We start from the raw sequence: 21,861 nt of genomic DNA on the forward strand, positions 1-21,861 counted from the left end.
GGGTCTGGCAGATAGGTACTGAGTGAGACAGGCCAGACACACCCTGGAACCCTCCAGTGGTTCCTCCCTGGCTGGCCAACATCCCGCATCTCTCCCGGGCCCCGACAGTGCACTGGTGGGGTCCCTCGGCCTAGCATGTGCCCTCTTTCAATCCAGGAAACCTCAGGGGATGTCAGAGAGCTGGTTTGGGCTTGATCCCACAGGCCAGGCTGAGGGATTCCACTGGTGCACCAGCCTCTAGTACATTTATAACTCTAAAAAAGAGCAAAGGAAAAAAATTGTATAAAAATAATCAAAACAATAACAATAAAACCCAACAATGTTGTATTAGGGTGAGAAAGATTCTGGGTAATTTTTTTGACTGCTGTCCTCTGAACTGTCTGTGATGTTATATTCAAGTACAACTTATCTCCTTGCATACTCTATCCTCAAGCCCACTCATAAAATTCGCTTTAGTTCTAGTATATATACATCCCAGATGATCATGGTGGACTTTTATACTAGAGTTCAAGCCCTCAAAAAAAACCTTATCCTTGGCCTCACTCCCATTCAGAACCCAGTAATTAGCAGTAAAGAAGTATTTATCTTTAGAGAGCATCTGTAGCAGTATCAATAAGAAACTATAGTTCCAAATGATTACAAAAAATTAAAGAAATCATGAAACAATTAAGTTCAGAACACCATTCAAAGAATTCACATGCCAGACACTGTTCTATGCATGTTAAATGTATAATACCCCTAAGGCCTCATACAATCCAAAACTATTATTATTTCCATTTTAAAGATAAAGAACCTGAGATACAGTGAACTGTGAATGACACTGGAGCTACTAGAAACAATGCAGAGTACCTTCCAAGAGGCCTATATAACATCTCCCTCTTCCTGGTTGATCAATTATAGCCTTTAACCTGACCTCCAAATTTGTCAATAACTTGGCCCTACTGACCTGGCTGATCACCTCCATTCACCCTTTTCCCTACACTGATATTTTTAGAATCACTCCAAAAGTTATTTAAAGAGCAACTTGGTTGAGAACCTCTGCTCTATATATATCACACAGTCCATGAGTAGTATATCTTTAGTACTAACCATTGTTTTTGGTCTACCATCTCCACCAAGCTGTCACCAACCTGAGGGCAGCTGTCTAGCAATTCCATATCTCTCCTGCTCTATAGCACAAGACTGAACACTAACAGCTGATAGGACAACTAGCATCCCACTGAAAATATACTCAATGTAGAACATGACATTGAAATCAGAATGCTAAAAAGGAGTTACAATGAGAATGAAATTCAAGAACCAGAAAGCATAGGTCAGAGAGGTTTTTAGAAAAATGGGTAGGCTAGAAAAAAATTAATACATTGTAGAAAAATTACCTGTAAAGGAAAGAATTTTTAACCAACTAAGGATTGATTCATTCATTCATTGTTTCTGGTAACACAAGACAAACACAGTTCCCGAGTTCTAACCTCAGAGAAGGCCCCTGATAAAATTAAGCAGACAACTACAATATAGCAGGTTACATGCTCCAGGGGAGGGATACAGACAGCCATGAGCTCATCTCAGAGAAGCATGTAATTCATCAAGAATTTCATCCCCCTTTAGCTGAGGAACCAAGGCCGCCATCACTTTAAAATTCTGTACAGGTGAGCAATTGTTTTTATTTGATTAACGGTATTCTTCTGAGGAAAAGAATAAATACATCTACTGCTGACTTAAACATTCTACACTGGGTGACACGTACAACAACACTTCATAATGTAACAAGGTAACTTTCTGTGTCTTATAAGGTAACTTATAAATGTGTCATATGAGTTTGGGCAACATTTCCCCTTAATAAGCTATTAATTAAAGGCTTATGCTTTGGCCCTGATTACTCTAGACAGATTTAATGGAGGCCTCAGACCTTGGGATGGAAGGAGACGATTCTAGTATCACTGACTGTAAGTTTTCAGCCCAAACACTGTACCTGTGGCCCACCGACGTCATAGCTAAGGCCAGATAACAGCCAATGGGAACGCCCGCTTTAACAGCCTTCAAGAGGGGATGGAACGTGGGTGACTCTGTCATGTCGGGCACAGTGCTGGAGAAAGGAACAGCTGGACAATTCTGCTGCATTCTGTGATCATTTTTGTGCAGTTTTAACCTCAAGATCAAGTTCCAGGCCCATTGGTTAAATGAGGTCTCAGGTGTCTCTCCATATCGAACAATACTGGCCAAATAAGAAACCTAAAACAATGATTTATTTTAAACCAGATTAGTCATGTGCACATTAAATCAGTAAGCTTACCCACCCCTCTCCTTTGTGATCAATAATGCTGCCGAAAGACAGAATATATCACTTGCTGATATTCATGTTTGTGACACTAAATTAAAGGAAGTTCTCAAAGTGACCACTTCTACTCTCTGGCTAGTCATTTTGTGAACTTGATCTTAGGCCAAGCAAAACAATAATATAAAAGTTATTATGCAAAAAATGGTGTGCTGGCAAATAAGTTTAACAACCAGTTGGAGTTGAGGAAACACATTCATACATTTGCCAATTTTGGTGGTTTAAAATTACTTCCGCCATGGTCAATTTCAAGCTACTAAAAGGTTAACCTGGCTTGCAAAGTTCCTGAAAATTTCCCAATCAGTTCTCCTGAGCCCGTACAGGTCAGCTCCAGCACACCTCTGTAGCTCAATTCAAATTCCATGATATTGAAATGGTCAGATGTGGGCTACTTCTTAAAGGAAAAAATTTTTTTTTAATATATTTTATTGATTTTATACAGAGAGGAAGGGAGATAGAGAGTTAGAAACATCGATGAGAGAGTCATCGATCAGCTGCCTCTTGCACACCCCCTACTGGGGAAATGCCCGCAACCAAGGTACATGCCCTTGACCGGAATCGAACCCGGGACCTTTCAGTCCCCAAGCCGACGCTCTATCCATTGAGCCAAACCGGTTTCAGCTTAAAGGAAAATTTTTATCCAACCATAGGGTAAATACTGTAACTTTATCCACCCAGGCCATTTATAAGAGAGATGTATGTTATCAATACATAAGAGAAGGCAATACCTGCTTCATACTTTCAGAAAGAATCCCAGCATATGGCTTCTGTGCGAGGTATTTCTGGTATGCTTCAAGAATCATTAAAGCCACTTCAGCATGGACTGCTTGATCCAAATGCAGGGTACCCTATTGAACAGAATATTAAGCACAAATATGCAATCTTGATTTTTTTTTTTTTTTTTTTTTTTACTATACCTTTAAACCAAAAAACTAGATTGAACAGTGAAAAAGGATCTTGGATGCAGAAGCTAAATTTTCTAAAACTACATTCCCTAATGATTAAGTTATAAAATGACAATGGGGGAGGGGAGGATTAAAACCTTATTTTAAAGAAACATTACACTGTACCTAGATAGGTTTAGACCCGAGTCATCCCAGATTCTAGCCATAAAAGGTATCTTTGAATGTAATCCTCCTCCCCTTCCTAGGGTAAAGAGACAGGAAGGGTTTAACAGTCAAAATCACTTGAGCCCTAGCTATTTGGCTAAGTGGATAGAGCCATGGTCGGCAAACTGTGGCTTGAGGGCCACATGCGGCTCTTTGGCCCCTTGAGTGTGGCTCTTACACAAAATACCACGGCCTGGGCAAGTCTATTTTGAAGAAGTGGCGTTAGAAGAAGTTTAAGTTTATTTGTTTTTTTTAAACACGAATTCCATGCCCTGGGCCTCTAGTTAATAAAAACAATGCCACTTCTTCAAGTACCACCATTGAGTACTTGGTATATGCCAGAAACTGTCATGTTTTACCATGTCATAAACTACTGAATCCTTATAAAAATCCTATGAAGTAAGCTTAGTAATATTGATGCTTAGAGATGAGCAACTGAGGCCCAGAGAGCATTAGAGCTTGCCCAGAGTCACAGAGCCAGGAGGTGGCAGAGTGGAAATAGGACCCAGGCTGGCTCAGGCTCTCAATCAACCCAGTGTGTTTTGGAAGACAAATCTGACAATGACATGCAAGACAAAATGCAGAAAGAGGATGGACTAGAGGCAAAAGAGGCAATTAGGAGGAACTGCAGTAAATAGCCAAAGATAAAACAGATACAAATTGTCTTTAAAAAAAAGGAAAGAACTTTCAATGTGGAATAATGTATCTTCATTCAGAGGATGCACTCTGCAAAAACAGAATGAAAGAGAAGATCCTAAACTCTAACATACAGCTAAAAGAATCTGCAGATCTTACAAATGATACTCGGAAAGGTTAATGTTTTGAGAAAATGTTTCTCTGAAACGGATGTATGTAGAGTCTGCAGTTTCTACGCAGCAATTTTCAAGCAGTGTGCTGCAAGAATTTACAAGCATGCAATACCTATTTAGATAGGGGGACTGACCTCTTTTCCCTTAGATTGTCAAATAAAATAATGGCAACAGCCAACACAACAGCCAGCTGGTGTGAATGGAAAAAAAATTATACCTATTTTTTGTCAGATCAGCAAAAGCATGTTTTTTGGTGAGCTGCATTATTTTAGTAATTAGCTTATGTGTGCCATGAGATAGAAAAGGTTGAAAATCGCTGTTCTAGGAATGGTTTTAACACATACCTGTTCACCAAATCCCCAGTTCAGTCCTTCTAGAATGACACAGGCCAATTTGTTCTTCACCATTGTCAGGTCACAATTCAATAACCAATCCCGAATCACAGCTATCTCAGACGCAGAAGGTCGCCAAAGATACAAAGGCAGTTCTTTAAACAAGTATAAAGACACCTTATTAAGAAGAAAATGATAATTAAAATCAAAACTTACTATATCATTAAACTGCTTACAAAATTTTTTCCCCAAAGGAAAATGGATTTTGTTTGATTTTTAGAGACATGAAACAGACAACTAAATCAAATGAATATTAAAAATGTTAATATTAAAAATGAATGTTTAACACCTGCTATAACACGGATGAAACAGGAAAACACGCTAACGAAAGATGCTAGTCACAAAAGACCTGTGTACATAATTCTATTTATATGAAATGTATACAATAGTCAAAACTATATAGAGAGAGTAGATTAGTGGTTGCTTAGGGCTGGAGGGGATAGAAGGGTAGAGCATGATAGTTAACGAGTATGTGGTTGTTTTCTGAGATGATAAAAATATCCTAAAATTGACAGTGGTGATGGTTGTACATTTCAGTGAAAATACTAAATACATTGACTTCTACCTTCTAGATAGAATGTATGGTACATGAATTATATGATATATGAACTATCCTATATAATAAAAGCCCAGCAACTGAACAGCACAATGACCAGAATGACCAGATGACCAGTTGCTATGATGCACACTGGCCACCAGGGGGCAGATGTTCAATGCAGGAGCTGCTCCTTGGTGGTCAGTGGGAGCGCCACTTGGCTGACTGGGATTAGCGAAGCTTTAGCAGCGCCGATCCCCGCAGGCCACGCCCCCCCCACCAGTGTATGAATCCCATGTACCAGGCCTCTAGTATCTCAATAAAGCTGTTATTAAAAACTACATAAAGCCCTGGCCGGTTTTGTTCAGTGGATAGAGCATAGGGCTGTGAATCAAAGGGTCCCAGGTTCTATTCTGGTCAAGGGCATGTACTTTAGTGACAGGCTTCTCCCTGGCCTAGGCCCTGATCAGGGCTTGTGCAGGAGGCAACCAATGATGTGTTTCTCTCACATCGATGTTTCTATCTTTCCCTCTCTCTTCCACTCTCCCTGAAAATCAATAGAAAAAATATCTTCTGGTAAGGATTAACAAACAATAAAGCTACATAAAGATTACAAAAGTGTGAAAAATACAGAAAATAACTAACTGTATGTGTCTTGCTCAACTTTTGACTTATTTGAATAGCGCCTTGTTTCTCAATCAGAGTTATTTCTTCTGGGGGTAAAATATAAAATTATGAAAGCCAAACAAAATTATGATATAAAAACTGTTAATAAGCTATAGGCTTGATAGCTAATTATTTAAAGTAAAAACCTATTATTGAAGGAGGTAGAAAGGTCACTTTGAGGAGATTAAAGAAAAACCCCAGCTTTCTATAAGCAGCAGCTGATCCCAAACAGGCATGTGCATGGTACAGAACCCAGGACACTGAATGTTCTCTTCGTCCTGTTGTGCCCATTGACTCACTCATTCCCAACAGCCTTACTATTTTGCCCATTGCTCCATTACACCAGGATTTAAAAAGAAAAAAGGAAAAAGAAGCAAACAAATAAACAAAAGCAGTGCTCTTACCATTCCAACCTGGTCAATGGTGTCTTGAACTCTATCCAAAAGGATAGAAATTATCTCCGGGTGAACAGCTGTGATAGCCCCTAAAAGCTCTCGACCAACCTTTGAAAAAGTCTCTCTGGTGGACAGGGTAACATAAGATACCTAAAAGTGGGAGGGAATGGAGATGGCATTGTTAATACCAATTATCTGTCAAAACACATTTCCATAATTTACTTAGATATGTTTTCAAGTAAAGTGAAAAGAAAAACAGCCTCCCACCTCACACAATGTTCAAAAACAACTGTACACTTAGCATATTAGGCTTTTATTATATAGGATGATGTTCCTTTGATTACCAGCTCCCATGAGAGCAGAGAGCACACAACAGTCACTTACTTTTACTTTTTAAAGCAATTCCAAAAGAATCAATGAGAGGATAATCCAAAAGAAAATATTTTCTAGCTGACTTCTAAAACTAAATATTCTAACCTCGTATATCTCCAGAACAATAATTTTTACGAAGTCTTCATCCACATCGGCTCTCCGGGCCTGAGCCATCTGAGCAAATGTAGTCAGAAGGCAAATCTCTTCTGAGCTATTCATGGAAGAAAGACACTTCTCAAAGTTCACAAAATGTTCTGGGTCTGCAAGTTCAAATAAAAAAATTAAAATGGGGAAAGAATAAATATATATCACTTTACTCTTCCAGATAGAAAGGAGATATAAAATTTAAAAGACATTCAGAAATATGTAAAGATACAAAAGTTCTTTCTTAAAGTTACTCAGTGTGCCTGGGTCTCTCCTGTGTATACAGGAGGAATACATGTGGTTAAATTTTCATTTCTTTCCTGCTAAAACAAGACAAAAGCTCTCTTTCTTTGTTCCAGAATGGTTTTCTACAGGCACCAAGAAGAAGGCTTGGCCAGACAAATTTCCTACTCTAATGTAGCCTCAGAGTTCACATTTAACATCTTCAAGCCTCGGTTTCCTCATCTGCTTCCAAAGTTTATTTAAGATTAAATGACATGTCCCTGGTAAAGTGCTTTGTCAACTGCAAAGCACTAGTACTGCCTCTAGATGTGAGACATCTTCAAAGGCAAACTTGAAAAGACTTGAAAATTGCCAGTCAAATGAATGGCAACCCTGCTAATGAAAACCACTAAGACTGGCGAACTACTCGGCACAAGTGTGGCATTCCAAATTAAAAAGATTTGATTATAAATGAAAATGATATAACAATGACTGAAACACTGATGAATGTGACGCACAATATACAGGGTGGGGTAAAAGTATGCTTACAACTGTTCATATGGAAAATAATACAATAATTAAAAAAATAAAAACTTTCACGTACTCACAACTATAAACGTACTTTTGCCACACCCTGTGTAAGTTTTGCCTATTTTTCAAAGGATGCCATGTAAGCAACATTACATTTTACCAATAGGGGGCACTATTAGTCAATAGCTTTGCAATGCATGACTGAAAACTAAATGCTGCAAAGGCAAGTTGCATAAAATGAAGAAAAATAGTCTGTTTAGAAAACACATTTCCACAGTAAGAAGGCAACAAGCCAGCAGTGCTTTTCATATGCTCACACATTTGAGATATCGAAGTTAGTACATCATATTTCCTGTATCTTCAAAATAACTCCATGGGGCCCTAGCCGGTTTGGCTCAGTGGATAGAGCATCAGCCTTCAGACTGAAGGGTCCCAGGTTCAATTCCTGTCAAAGCCACAAGCCCAGGGTTGCGAGCTCGATCCCCAGCAGGTGGCGTGCAGGAGACAGCCAATCAATGATTCTCTCTCATCATTGATATTTCTATCTCTCTCTCCCTCTCCCTTCTCTGAAATCAATAAAATAATAATTTTTAAAAATAATAATTCCATGGAGCACTTACCAATCCCATTTCATTTCACATCCAAAAATTGGCTTTACCATAGAAATTACTATCCAGAGCATTTCTAGAATAATGAAATCTGGAACTAATAAGTCAAAAACCACGAAGCAGCCTCGAATTTCAAAATTATCACCCAAATACGCAAAGTAAAACATTCCCTAGACCTTTAAAGAGTGAAGAGAAGAAAGCAATGCAGAGGACAGGCGCACAAGTGGGAAAAGAGGGTGCCTGTATCGGGGCGGGGGATGGGGAGGGGTGTTAATACCTTGGAGCTGCTTCTTACACTCCGTGGGTGGCAGAGCAGTACAGAGAGTCTCCAAGGTCCCGCTCTCTGCCTGGTGCATGAGGTAGAAGAGTTTCCAGAGCATCTGGACCGACAGTGTTCCAAAAGGCATTTCTGACATAAACAGCCAGATGCCAAGTCTGCGTGTTTCAGAAAGAGCAGGAAACCTGTTATATTATCAGTCAGCCTCACCACACTGACAGAAAAAAGATTCTTAAATCATACTACAGTAATTTTTCTGACATGTCTTGGTCATCAACATCCTAAGGATAGATCAGTCATAGGAAATCCGCACGAAGGACCTAGTCTGTGCCAGGCACTGTTGTAACCCCTGCTTCTGCTTATATATCTCATTCCATCCTCACTAAAACAAGGCAAGCACTGCTACTGATATTATCCCCAACTCACACAGGAGGCCACTAAGGCACAGAGAGGATGGTAATAAGGACAGAACTGGATTTTTGAACCAAAGATTCTTTTAAGACAGGCTGCAGAGGTGTGGATGCGTGTGCCTGAGCACGCGTGCAGGTTCACGGGTCCTGGGTGAGGGGGGAGAGTCAGAAACCCTCCACTGACTCCTCACGACTTGAACAAGGAAGTCAGAAAATCATCTGTACCATGCACTGAGCACCTATTCTGCCTCGCTGCGGGCACCAGGTCATCCCCTGCTCTAAGCTACCCCAAGTTCAGGGACATCAAAACTAGATCTCAGAATCCAGTTATTTTAAGACTAAGAAAAACCTGAAAGAGTAATCATTTCAGTCAGCACTATAGATAAGGAATCTAAAGCCCATGAATTTTCCCAAGATAAGGACTAAAGGGAACCACTAAGACTTTCCAAGGAATCTACTTCAGTCAATACTTTCATGTCCATCTTTCTTACTAGCCCGGGAGCCATTTCTCAACACTTCTCATCACACTTCTTACCTTTTGGCTTTCAGCACATGGAGGACAGCTCTCAAGAACAGCTCATCAAATTCAACCTGTAGTTTCTCCAAGGAGTAGGGCTCCAGGGCCAATCCCACGCCCTGGTTGTGGCTCACGTACTGGGCCCAATGGTCACTCACATAACCAAGAGTCATCCTGAGTATGAGGAAAGTAAAGACAATAACTCTTCATCAATGTCCTCACTGTTGGCAGCTTTAATTCTATCTGAATCATTACTGAACACCTACTATCTTCTATGTTCTGCAGGGAACTCAATGTGGGGAGGGAATCCCTATACTCAGGGAGCTTACATTTAGGGTAGGGTAAACAGACAATAAACAAAATGAAGTAAAATATATAGTCTGTCACATGGCTGTAAGTGACATTGAGAAAAATAAGTAGGAGAGGAGAATCAGGTTTCTCTGGAGTTGATGCAAGGGGGGTAGGTTGGAAGCAGGAAAGGTCTCCCTGAAGAGGGAGGGGAGTGAGCATAAAGACAGGAAGCAGTCACAGGGATATCTAAAGGAAGAGCATCCAGGGAGAAGCAACAACCAGTGTGAAGGCCGTAAGGTGTGTTTGGTATGTTGGAGAAACAGCAAGGCAGCCAGTGTGCTAAAGCAAAGTGAGTGAGCCCTGGCCTGTGGAGTTCAGTGATTAGAATATCAGCTGGAGCATCAACATGTCAGGGTTCGACTCCCAATCAAGGGCAAGTACCTGGGTTGCAGGTTCTCTCCCCGCCCCATCAGGGAATGTGTGGGGAGCAACCAGTCCTTCTCACATCAATGTTTCTCTTTTTCTCTCTCTCCCTCATTCCTCCCTCCCTTTCACTCTCTAAAAAGTCATGGAAGAATTTCCATGATGAGGATTAACAAAAAATAAAATAAAGCAAAGTGAGTGTGAGGGGGACTGGCTGGAGAGGAAATGAGAAAAGTGACAAGAAACCAGAGCCCGAGAAGACTGGCTTTTACTCTGAATGAGAGACTGGGAGCAGTAAAGACTTGAGCAGAGGAGTGATATGAGCTGACTCACCATTTAAAGAGGACACTGGCTGCTGTGAGAATAAGCTGGGAGCGGGTGATGGGGGAAGAAGGGCAAAACAAAAGCAAGTAGGTAAGTAAAGAGGCCACTGTGATAATCAGGGAGAAAAAACTAAGAATGAATTCGGGTGGTAGCCGTGAAGGTGGTGAGACTCAAAATGATGCCCATCTTTTACACTTTAATCTCTGCTACTGGAGTATACATTAAAACCGGTGGCCATAAAAATGCCATAATTTGGCAGCATTTTTTCTTTCTTAGTGGCACACAAAATACATCTTCAGAATTGGTGGCATCTTAGATTGGATTAAAAAGTAAATGATGTGTTGAAGGTAGAGATGATAAAATTGGCTATTAGATGAGATGTGGGTGTAAAAGAGAAAAATCAGGAATGACACCAGGTGTTCTGGCCCAAGCAACCAAAGAATAAAATTGCTTGGACCAAAACTGAGTGAAACTGGGAAGGCTGTGGGAGGAGTAGTTTAGAAGGTGGGAAGAGTGAGTTTGCTTTGGAAATATTAAATTACATTATTCAAGAGTCATCTAAGCGGAGGTGCTGAGTTGGCAGCTAGATATATAATACAAGCATATGACAGAGGTACAGGGTGAAAACATAATTATGAGAACTATAACCGTATTTTGATGATATTTAAAGACATCAGAATGGATGCAATCCTAAGTCTGAATAAAGAGAATAGGTCCAGGGGCTGAGCCCTGAGGCCCTCCAACAAGAAGTTTGGGAGGTGAGAAAGAAAAAACCAAGGAGGCAGAAAATGAAGAGCCCTTAACATGGAGGAGCAACCAGGAGAATGTGGTATCCTGGAAGTCAAGCAAAGAAAATGTTTTAAGAAGAAAGTGATCAACTGTGAGAAAGGCCGCTAGTGAACTATGTGAGAGATGTAAAGCAGAATGAAGACTTAGGAATGGCCACAGGGTTAGTAGCACAAAGTTCACTCGTGTTACTAGCACAAAGTTCATTCTTGGGTAGTGTTGGCCGGGGAAAAGTCTGATTGTGGAGAGTTCCAAAGAGAATGATGGGAAAAAGTGGGTCCAATAGATGACCTTCTACAATGGAAGGTATGAGAAGAATCTGTGATAAACAAAAGCAAGCAGATGGAAAACATAACAAAAGGGATAAACATAATATGCAATAGTAATCAGCTATAAATATTTACATAGAAGTAATATAAAGACAGAACACTGATCTTAAAACAATAATAGCAATGTCTTTCTTATAGAGTTATTACAGGAATAAAATGAGAAGGCATAGTCCTGGCACACAGTAAGCACTCAATCCTACAGCATGTGGGTGAGCCCAAGGGCAAATTTTATCTGATTTACCAAACTGAATCAGAAAAGATATAGCAGGAGTTCTGATAATAAGTAAGCTTTTAGCTTTTAAGAAATTACTCTCCAAATCAACACTCCCTCCTCCCACCATCTCATTTCCAAACCTTCTCCTGGAGGTTTTCTCTAGACCTTAAAAGTGACCCCTGGCCTTTGCAGGACATTCTATCATCATTTAGCTGGCTTTATAAAGCTGATTATTGATGAATACATAACACATCTAAAACAAATTAACTAAAATCAATGTTATTTTAGAAATAAATAAGGGGAGGGAAATTTTTGAAGTTTTTTGAAAGGCTTTGTGAGGGGTGGGGGATGTTGGAAGAAATAAAAGCAAATTTCTATACTCTAGGAAATGACACAGATAGAAAAATTGATGATGCAGAAAATATATAAAATTAAATCTATGAAAAGTAGTACTTATTCTCAAAAATTTCTTCTCGCTTGATATTAAACCAAATTTTCACTTCAATAAATCATATGCTTTCCAAGATCAAAAGAGCAGCCACTGCTGAAGTCTTTACAATTTTCTTTAAATTATATTTAACAGGAATGAGGATAAGAATAAATAAAAAAGAAAATGAAAACAATGACACAAAAGAGCTACTGCTGATTTCCCATAGCTAAGTGACAATTCCCAGGCAGAAGCTAGGAGAGAGAAGAAAATAGAGAGCAAGGGAAGGGAAAGAGCCTACATTTTCCTTGACCAAGTTCAGTTTCTCTGGCTAAGTTCAACCCAGCAGTTGCTTTGAGGATCTTGCCTCCAGGAGCAATTACCAAGCAACAGTTAAATCTAGACATTAACCACATACTCTGACTGGAAGCCTTTATATAATTTCCATCTAGTAGACGCTGGAAAAAAACCCAATTCTTACTTTTATGATAAATAAGACCTGAAATATACACAATGTCCATAATCTAAATTATGCAGTATCTGTGTCTTACCAAAGCAAATAGGCAAGATGTAGCAACAGCAGTATTACCTGATCATATAACCAATCCGCTTCACAAACTGCCTATAACGTGCTCTATTAAAGGTTTCTAACCCCACAGCCAGAAGTTCCACTAGTGAGTTGGCAAAAGCAAAAATTTTCATCATCTCTTGAGGTCTTGTTGTTTCAGGTAAATAATCACCTGGAAGTTAAAATCAGAGAAAAGAAAAAAATATATAATTACTATGGAGAAACACTGAAAGATACGGGTATAGATACCTCAATAAGGAAACAAAGCCAACAGGAGAATTACAATTCTCATTTCTCTGGCTCCTGTGTCAATGTAAAATGGGAAACTTGAAACAAGGTATGAAGTTAAAACAATTTATTTAAGCTGGGCAATGTGTGCGCTAGTCACCTTTTGCAGTTAAACATTAAGAAGGAAATTACAAGCACAAGAGAAAGGAAGGAACCCTCATCAAGGTATGATGCAATCACCTCTGTAGAGCCTGGCAGGGCACAAGGGATCCTGTATCAGGAGCCTGCTCAGGGTAAGATTTGATGCTGAGTTCCTGTGTTTGAACTTGTCACTACCACATTTTACATATGACCAAAGAATTAGTCTACCTTTTGCCTTAAACCCAAGAAGATGTTGAAAGAGTTCATGAAATGGAAACTGTGAGAAAAGGATAACCAAATCATCTTCATTAAGGAGAATCCAACCAGTCTCAGGGTCTTCATCCTAAAGGAAAAGATGCAAAAAACATGTCCACTGATTTGATCAGATCACACCAGGGCCTAGAGTTACAGAAGCTAAATTATCACAGGTCTCAGTGGTACATGTGTGGTATTCTGACGAGCCTTCATCAAATTCTTTTCCAGGACAGAAATTTATGGCATCGGTTCTATGGATGGCTATAAATTCCCTGAAATTGTGAGTACAATTTACGTGTATCTGGGTCATGTCCATTTAGTAATAACTAACTGGGAAAAAAGATTCTTTACAGATCCACTAACCATATGTATATTAGAAAGAAAAATCAATGAGGTTATCTTGAGAAACTGGATTTTGATCATTAAAGTCTCAGCAAAACTAGAAAACCATCTTCTACTTTCAAATGAGAAGAACTCAGTAAGTTTGTAAGAGGCAAGGCAGAACTCTGGTAAACTCCGGTTCTTTATGACACAGCCTCACATAATCTGTAGCTGAGATCTCAAGCCCAGAAAATGGTTTCTACAAAAAACACAATCCTAACATAAAGTTTATATCTATAAATATTTTCAGGTTCTATTCTCCAGCTCAACAGGGGTATATTCTAAAAAAGTGTCAGCACAGCACACTAGATTAGAGCACAGGCCCTGGAGGCTGCGCCACTTATGATCTGGAACAAATTCTCTCACCCTGCACTTTAGTTTCCTCATCTGTAAAATGGGACCACAACAGCACTTGCCTCATGAGGTTGTTGGGAGAATTAAGTGAGATAATATGTGGAAAGTGCTTAGAACAATATTTGGCACATAAGAGCTCAAAAATTATTAATCAAAATAATGCAGACATGAAGAGTTACCTCTTCTCCTCCTTCGTCTACTAGTGTCCACGGCCCAGATGCAGGCCCCGACGTGGATGGCTTCCCCTCACTGGGCTTCATGTGACACAGGAACTCAGCTCGATTTCTAAAGGACAAGTGACATCACTCCAATCACAAACACAGACAGCCCACATGTGTGCATTCTGGATCACCTACTGACCCTGAAGAAGTGTCAGACATTGACCCAATCTTCAAATGGTTTAAATTAGAAAACAAGAAATAGAACTGACTGAAACTCAAGGAGACCAAAATCTCACTAACTTCAGTGCAGAGACCACTAATGATGAGATTACATAAAAGTGGTTAAACTAGTACTTCAATACACATGGTCTGCTGTAGTAACTCTAACCAGGCCTACAGAGTATGGCCAGAGAGATGACTTTAAAAAATCATGCTTTATTGAATAAAAAAGAATAATTAACTAAAATCAATGTAATAATCCAACTCACCCTGTTCATCTCTGTAACCATCGCAGCCATGCTGTCCTCTTACCTGTCCCCAGCACAGCTATCCTCACCTGCACTTTGAGCCACTGCTCACTGTTCTCCTCACTACAGTGCCCTGACTCCTTCTCTCCTACTGGAATCCATTTCATTCTTCAAACCCAGCTCCTCCACTCCAGCCCTGACAACTTCACTCTACTCTCCTTATTCTCATTACGCCAATCATGGCTTCACAATTCAGCAGTTAAATCTCTGTGGGATTTGTTTCCTTTTTCACTAAAGCTGTTCTTTGAAGAAACAGGTCATCTTTTTGTCTCTCCCCACAGTATCTTTCACAATGACATATAAGACAGGAGAGGCAAACTCACTACAGGGGAGACCAAAAAGTATTAATGGGGTCACTTTGGGACAAAGGGCATCAAACCCAAAGAAGGCCTACAATGTTAGGTTCTGGAATGCTGGCACAGCCCTTGATAGTTCCTTGGATATGGACAATTTAGGGGAAGTCAATCCTTTGACAGAAAGCATTTCAATTTCCACTTCAAAAAGATCTTCCACACTTACCTGACAGGAGACATTAACAGGGCAAGGGACTGCATAAAATGAAAGACCCCTGAAGGGTTATCCAAAACTCTGATCTGAAATCAGAAAAGGAAAAAGCGTACTGTAGAAAACCAACAACGCAAGTATCCATAATCTTAGTTCACAGGAATTCTGAGAAAGGGAGCTGTTAAAAAAGCAAAGATGGCACTGGCACCTAACCCACAAGAGTGAGAACACAGCTCACGGGTTACCTGGCAGGACTGATGCAGATGTGCTTAAAGAGCAGAGGTAGCTGAGCAGTTTACATCAATTACCTGAACAATATGAGTCAAAGGACAATACTGCTATTTTAATCCAAAGATAAAGAAAATTTTAAAATCCTCCTTCTACCTAAAAAAATTCAAACTTTGCCCTGGCTGGATAGCTCAGTTGATTAGAGTGTCATCCCAATACGTCATGGTTGCAGGTTTGATCGCTGGTCATTGCATATACAAGAAGCAACCAATGAATGCATAAATAAGTGAAACAACAGATCAATGTTTCTCTTATCTCTCTATATATATAAAATCAATAAAAGTTACTTTTTAAAAAATTTAAACTTCTTGCCACTAGAAATCTTAAAGGAAAGGTAATGGTCAAGAGGTTGAACTTGGCATACACTTGGCTTCTACTCATTGGGGTGATTGCTACTAGTAACAAAACAACCCAAACGCAAGCAGCAGAGAGGAAAGTCTAACCATGAAACCCACACCAAAGTTAATTATATGAGAGTTGATTACACAGTCTGGACATATGCCAGTATTAATAAACTTTGAGATGCTGGTAGTTTCTGCTTCACCTGTACCAACTGTGGTGTGAAGTGGATTAATTTAGGGAGCTGTGTTGAGTATTACAGAAAAAAGTCGGAGAGAGCCTTCCCACACAGAAATTTTACAGAATTAAATACTACTGAACCTACCAAGCCAGACTACAACTGAACTTTTGCAGTTCTACTTCATTTCATCAATTATGGGTGGCCTAAGAACTTGTAGCATAAAAAACTCCTATAAATATATTCTGGATATATTTTAAGAATTTTATCTGAAATATCAGTATTTTTTTAAATATCAGTATTTTTTTAAATAGTTTCTTTAGGAAAAATGTTTTATAAAATCTCCCTCCCATACCTCTCAAAACCAGAAGGATATTCATCAAACCTGAATGAAAGGAACAGCCCATTTACTAACACCAGCTGGGCATCGAAGAATATGGTTTAGAAGGAAGAGATGATCTCCAAGACAGCCAACTCTTTGCAACACTGATACCTGAACAACAAAGGACATAGAATTTCATGATTTAAGAAAGAAGAATGTATCTAGTGGTCTAGTGAAATCACTTATCTGATGTTTACATACATGTGATCCTTCAAAAAAGGAACCAGACATAAGACATACTATTCACTGGCTGAGTTTCTACCATGGAGGCACACAGAGGCCTATGAAGCTATGAGTACTTATGATAAAAATAACTTCCGTCGTTTCACTGCAAAAATTGTACATCTGGCAAATTATAAATCACTAACATTCCTGACCATCTGTGAATAGACAAAAGTCAAGTACTTTAATCTATTCTCAGTTTGTAATAGTTTCTCAAATACAAATAAGTATATTTGGAACCTCATCCATATTTAAGAACTTTAGTATGAACTCCAAAAAAAAAAAAAGCACCCAAGGCAGCCCATTAAGAAATATAACCAATAAGTAAATAACCTTCCCTATAACACACCTAACAACTTTCCTACATTTTTTCAAACATCTTTTTTTCTCCCCTTAAAAAAATTTTAAAGTATGACTAAATGCAAGATTAAACATAAAATAATAAAAATATAGAAAAATTAGAGTTCAGAAACCTATATTATAAATATGAATCTAGTATTAAATGTAACAGGCTTCACACATTTCTATTTCTTCCTAAGTTGAAGCTAGAAATCATTTAACATAAGGTTTATCAGAGAGAAAAGCACTTTGTGTTTAACAGTGCAGTAGATAAATATAACTTAACTTCATGTGTCATGATGAAAGACGATGTCACTAATAAATTAAATGAATTAGCTAAAGAAATTGTTGGAGGAAAACTATAATGAAAGAAGAAATAATTAAGTTATCAGGAAAATAAAGGAAAAACTATTATATCTATTTCTATTGCTTTACCAATTTTTGCAGCCAGAGAAGAATATCATCACGGAACTGAGTATCTTCATTAACTCTCCTGGTGAACATGAATAAGACACTAATGCACTCCTTCAGTTGACACAGATCAGAGGGAATGCTCTCTACCTGTTTAGAAGCTATAAATTAAAGAGAGAATTAAATGAATCCCATATAAATGGTGTTTGAGGGGAGGGATATTTATTATCTTCACTTTAAGAAAGTACTCTTTAAAATATTTACTTTAGATTAGGGGTGTCGAACTCAATCAGAGAAGGGGCCAAAATCTAAAATCCAGCCTAAATCGCGGGCCGAATGGTTTACTGAACAGTCATAAACTGTCATTCTGATGGAAACGCAGCAGAGTGCAGTGATGACAGCGCGGTGCGGGCCACATTGCAAGGCCTGGCAGGACGGATTTGGCCCGCAGGCCTTGTGTTTGACACATGTGCTTTAGATGAAAATCCAAGAAAAGCTACATCAAAAATATTTGAATTTCTACTAAATATGTAAACCAAAAAGTATTTAACTTTGTGAAATATTCCAAAGCAAGATAAAATTAACTTCATTAAAATTTATTTTTTATTTTAAAAGCAGCAGCCCTAGCCAGTTTGGCTCAGTGGATAGAGCATCAGACTAAAGGGTCCCAGGCTGGATTCCGGCCAAGGGCACATTCCTGGGTTTCGAGCTCAATCCCTAGTGGGGAGGTGTGCAAGAGGAATCCAGTCAGTGATTCTCTCTCATCATTGATGTTTCTATCTATCTCTCTCCCTTCCTCTCTGAAATCAATAAAAATAAATATATTAAAATGCAGCAGGTCTATGGCCCAAGTCCCAGCTCTTTGATTAGTTGTAAGAACAAGATGGGGTGGGGAAGGATTTTTTACTTTAAACGATCCTAATATGTTATACTTCCAGATATAAAAAAATACATGATTCAATTAGTATAATACTTTACACACAATATAGTAAAGCCTAATTTCTTTTTTTAATATATTTTTAATATATTTTTAAATATATTTTTATTAATTTTCCACAGAGAGGAAGAGAGAGGGATAGAGAGCCAGAAATGTCGATGAGAGAGAACCATCGACCAGCTGCCTCCTGCACACCCCCACCGGGGAAGTGCCCACAACCAATATACATGCTCCTGACTGGAATCGAACCCGGGACCTTTCAGTCCGCAGACTGACACTCTATCCACTGAGCCAAACCGGTTTCAGCAAGCCTAATTTCTTAAAACCCAAAATAAGATGAAAATTTCAGAACATTAGATCCTCTGATGAAAATTAAATATAATAAATAACAGCCCAATAAGCTGGACAAGCAAAAATAAAGTGCAAGAGACAGAGAATGAAAAAAATATTCCAATTATCAGTTCTACAATCAAAAACTCTTACTTGGACCTCACTTGGTCCAAGCATGTAAATTAGGGCAATAAGGGACATTAAGGATAAAGCATGAGCTTGCTGGCTTCCTGGAGAAGCAGGAGACAACAGCCATGGGTAAGGTAGACCTCACACTGCTCCCTAAAAATGTTAGTAAGGCAAGTCACAATCATATATTGTACCACAAGTACAATGGTACCTTGTAATACAAATTAGTGCACAATCAATTCAACCAGATTATACCTCTCAATTTTTTTTGACATTTCAGACTACAAAAGTGAGACTTCCATTACTTACACACCTCGGCCTTGCTGATGAACTGCTAATGACCTCAGAACAGCTGAACTATTAAGCAGTGTATAAATGTAAGACTCCACTTGCAACCTTGAGAGCACAGACGTGTAGGAGTGCAGAGCCAGGGTCTGGTGGAGGTGCTCAGATTTGGCATCAAATAGCTTCTTTAGCTCCCCCAGTGCATTTTCACTCATCTCTACTCTTTGGTAGCGATGATAGCCTGAAACTTTCACTTGATCTGCACAGATACCCTAGCAGTGGACAAAAGGGTAAAATATGTAACCAGTTACTCTTTAGACTTTAAATAATCAGGCAGCAGGTATAACACACATAGGCTTCAGTACCATCTTCAATATGCTTATAAATCATGGAGAGAGGGCAATAATACCACATAGAGAGCAATAAAGTATAGAACTACATGTCAAGGAATATAGTACCAAGTATACTGCCAATCACCCATGAATCATAAGTTCAGAGAAGAGAAACCCTCAGAAGTAGGTGGGGAAAGGTACAAGATATAACAGAGCTTGTCCCTAAGACTCTCGTGATTGATGTTCTAGTTCTACTTTACAAACCTACTAAGGCCCATGTGATATACCCATCATGTGCAAAATATTTCTGTACTTATCTCATCATTCATTGTGATTGTGCTCAAAAGAAACTTCTTTCCTTTTCAATATGAACACTGCCTGCTGTGTTGTTGTTTCTAACCTCTTTTTCAATATCCCCAAATGTTTCCCTCTCCACAGACTCCTTCCTATCTACAAAGAGATACACAGGTATCCCAATGAACGAGAAGATCAGGGGTGAGGGAAAATCACGTTTCTCGCTGACATCTCCTCGTTTCCTTTCAATGACAAGCTTGTCTAGCATGCCCTTCTCTTCCCTGCCATTCCTTCCAAGCCACTATGAAATGGCTTTCCTGATGGTCACCATGGTTCCACAGGACACATCTAACTGCCTCCCATTTCCTCATCTCCTCTTAACCTTGTTCCTCCTTGATACTCTCTACACATTGAATATTCTTGCCATTATGCCCAAGGTCACAAACTAAAAAGTTCACAGGCTGAATTTGACTTGGACACATGATTTGCTTGGTCTCTTCTCACTCGTGTGTGTGTGTGTGTGTGTGTGTGTGTGTGTGTAAATTAGTTGACAACATTAACAAATCAAGATCCCTCACATTTGGAAAATCGTAAGTTGTGGAATTGCTGGATCAACACAACCTCACAGCAATAACCAGCAATGACTCAAGAGCAGCTGCCCCTGCTGGACCAGACATGGGTGACCACTACCCCTCTCAGCCTGCGTTATTTCTTCAGCTACATGGCCCTTGCAGGTGCCTGAGTTTACGATTCCTGCAGTATACTCCTCAGCTAAGATAGCTCAGTGTGGGTATAAGGACCAGACTTCAGACCTAGAGGGCATCAAGGGAATAGCAGTTGCCCAGGCTCCAGAAAGCTTAACAGAACACTAGTCAAAATACCTGTGCAGACAACTGTTCCTCCTTAAAGTGCCAGAGTCGACTTTTAGCATTTTGGCAATCAGATGTCAGAGCAAACAGCTCAGCTTCAGCCAGAATCAGCTGCTTCCTACATCGTGAATAGTTCAAAAGCAACTCATAAAATTCATGTCTGTCTTGATGAGCCATGCTGTTAAATTCTTCTAAATATGACTCAACGTTTTCCAGCCATGAACCAGGCTCAAAGATTTTTAGCTGTTCTTTAGTAAATGGTACTACTTCTGGTTGAGATGGGAGCTCTGGGTAGAGTCGCTCATGATGGAGCAAGGGTTTCGGGGCCACCAAAGTTGGCACTTCAGCAATTTCAGCTGGCAACTGGGGATACAGTTTTTTCACTCTATGTGGCTGGAAAACGTCCATAGCGTCACAAGAACTCTGCAAGCCAACATTTTGTAGCACCTTTGAAGGAAGATTCAAGGCTTGCTTGTCTTCTTTGCTATGCTGAGTTTCTCTGACCTGTAAATGTTCCATTTCCTGCAGATTATAAGAAAAACTAGATTGCAGTGTGCTTTCAGAAGGTCCACAGTGTACCAATTTACTTTCCTCTACTTCTGTCAAGTTCTTGGGAGTTCCTACTTTGGTTCCAACATTATCTCCAGGGTCAACCTTCAGCCTGACTGCATCACCCCCAACACAGGCTCCAACCTCCTCTCCTTCTTTTAGGGTCTCTGTGTTCCATGTCAGGGCGCCTTCATCAGTGATAGTTAAGGAGGAGAGTTGTACATCAAACATTTCACTTTCATCTTGTCCACGGGCATCACTGGGAAGCTCGGAATCAGATAACGCCTTCGGCTGGTCTCCTGTGAGTTCACAAGCTGGGGTAGGGATTTCCAGCTCTCTGGCGCTGTCTAGAAGGGAGACTTCATCAAACTCTTCCCTCTGCCGAGTTTCAGATTTCTTCTTTTCCTAAAAACAAGATTTACACAGTGAAATAACTTATAATAGTAACCAATGTTTTCAAAGAGGAATTTTAAACTTGCATATAAAAATCTAAATTTTCTCATCCTAAAGTGCCTTTTTTTTAAAAGAAATTAACAAGCTGATAAGAAAACACAAGGGGCCAAAAACAGACAAAACAATCTTGAAAAGAAGAACAAAGTTGGAAAACTGATAGTTTGCTTTTTCTTTTTCAATTTCAAAACCAACTACAATAGTATTACTGCAGTGTGGTTCTAACACATCAGTAGACAAATAGGTAAATGGAACAAAATTGAGAATCCAGAAATAAGCCCTACCTTTTAAAGTC

General features: G+C 39.4%; 1 protein-coding gene across 6 annotated transcripts in view; it reads right to left on the reverse strand.

Moving 5' to 3' along the window:
* The window catches only part of EPG5 (ectopic P-granules autophagy protein 5 homolog), a 75,044-nt gene that overhangs the window by 46,972 nt on the left and 6,211 nt on the right, over positions 1-21,861 (reverse strand). For 5 of the 6 annotated variants that reach the window (XM_045574885.1, XM_036418084.2, XM_045574884.1 and 2 more), the window contains exons 2-16: positions 20,580-21,521; positions 19,101-19,344; positions 17,416-17,552; positions 16,423-16,530; positions 15,248-15,321; positions 14,220-14,325; positions 13,279-13,393; positions 12,703-12,853; positions 9,338-9,493; positions 8,393-8,550; positions 6,716-6,870; positions 6,248-6,388; positions 4,595-4,759; positions 3,061-3,180; positions 1,970-2,229 (exon numbers count right to left, since the gene is read on the reverse strand). In XM_045574885.1, the coding sequence (XP_045430841.1) occupies positions 1,970-2,229; positions 3,061-3,180; positions 4,595-4,759; positions 6,248-6,388; positions 6,716-6,870; positions 8,393-8,550; positions 9,338-9,493; positions 12,703-12,853; positions 13,279-13,393; positions 14,220-14,325; positions 15,248-15,321; positions 16,423-16,530; positions 17,416-17,552; positions 19,101-19,344; positions 20,580-21,521 (3,032 nt within the window). Of the gene's footprint in view, positions 1-1,969; positions 2,230-3,060; positions 3,181-4,594; positions 4,760-6,247; positions 6,389-6,715; positions 6,871-8,392; positions 8,551-9,337; positions 9,494-12,702; positions 12,854-13,278; positions 13,394-14,219; positions 14,326-15,247; positions 15,322-16,422; positions 16,531-17,415; positions 17,553-19,096; positions 19,345-20,579; positions 21,522-21,861 lie in introns of those variants that run through there. The other variant, XM_045574886.1, reaches the window with a different exon arrangement.

The sequence above is a fragment of the Pipistrellus kuhlii genome, unplaced genomic scaffold (genome assembly GCF_014108245.1).
Source record: "Pipistrellus kuhlii isolate mPipKuh1 unplaced genomic scaffold, mPipKuh1.p scaffold_m20_p_6, whole genome shotgun sequence".
In the NCBI taxonomy this organism is placed as follows: Eukaryota; Metazoa; Chordata; class Mammalia; order Chiroptera; family Vespertilionidae; genus Pipistrellus; species Pipistrellus kuhlii.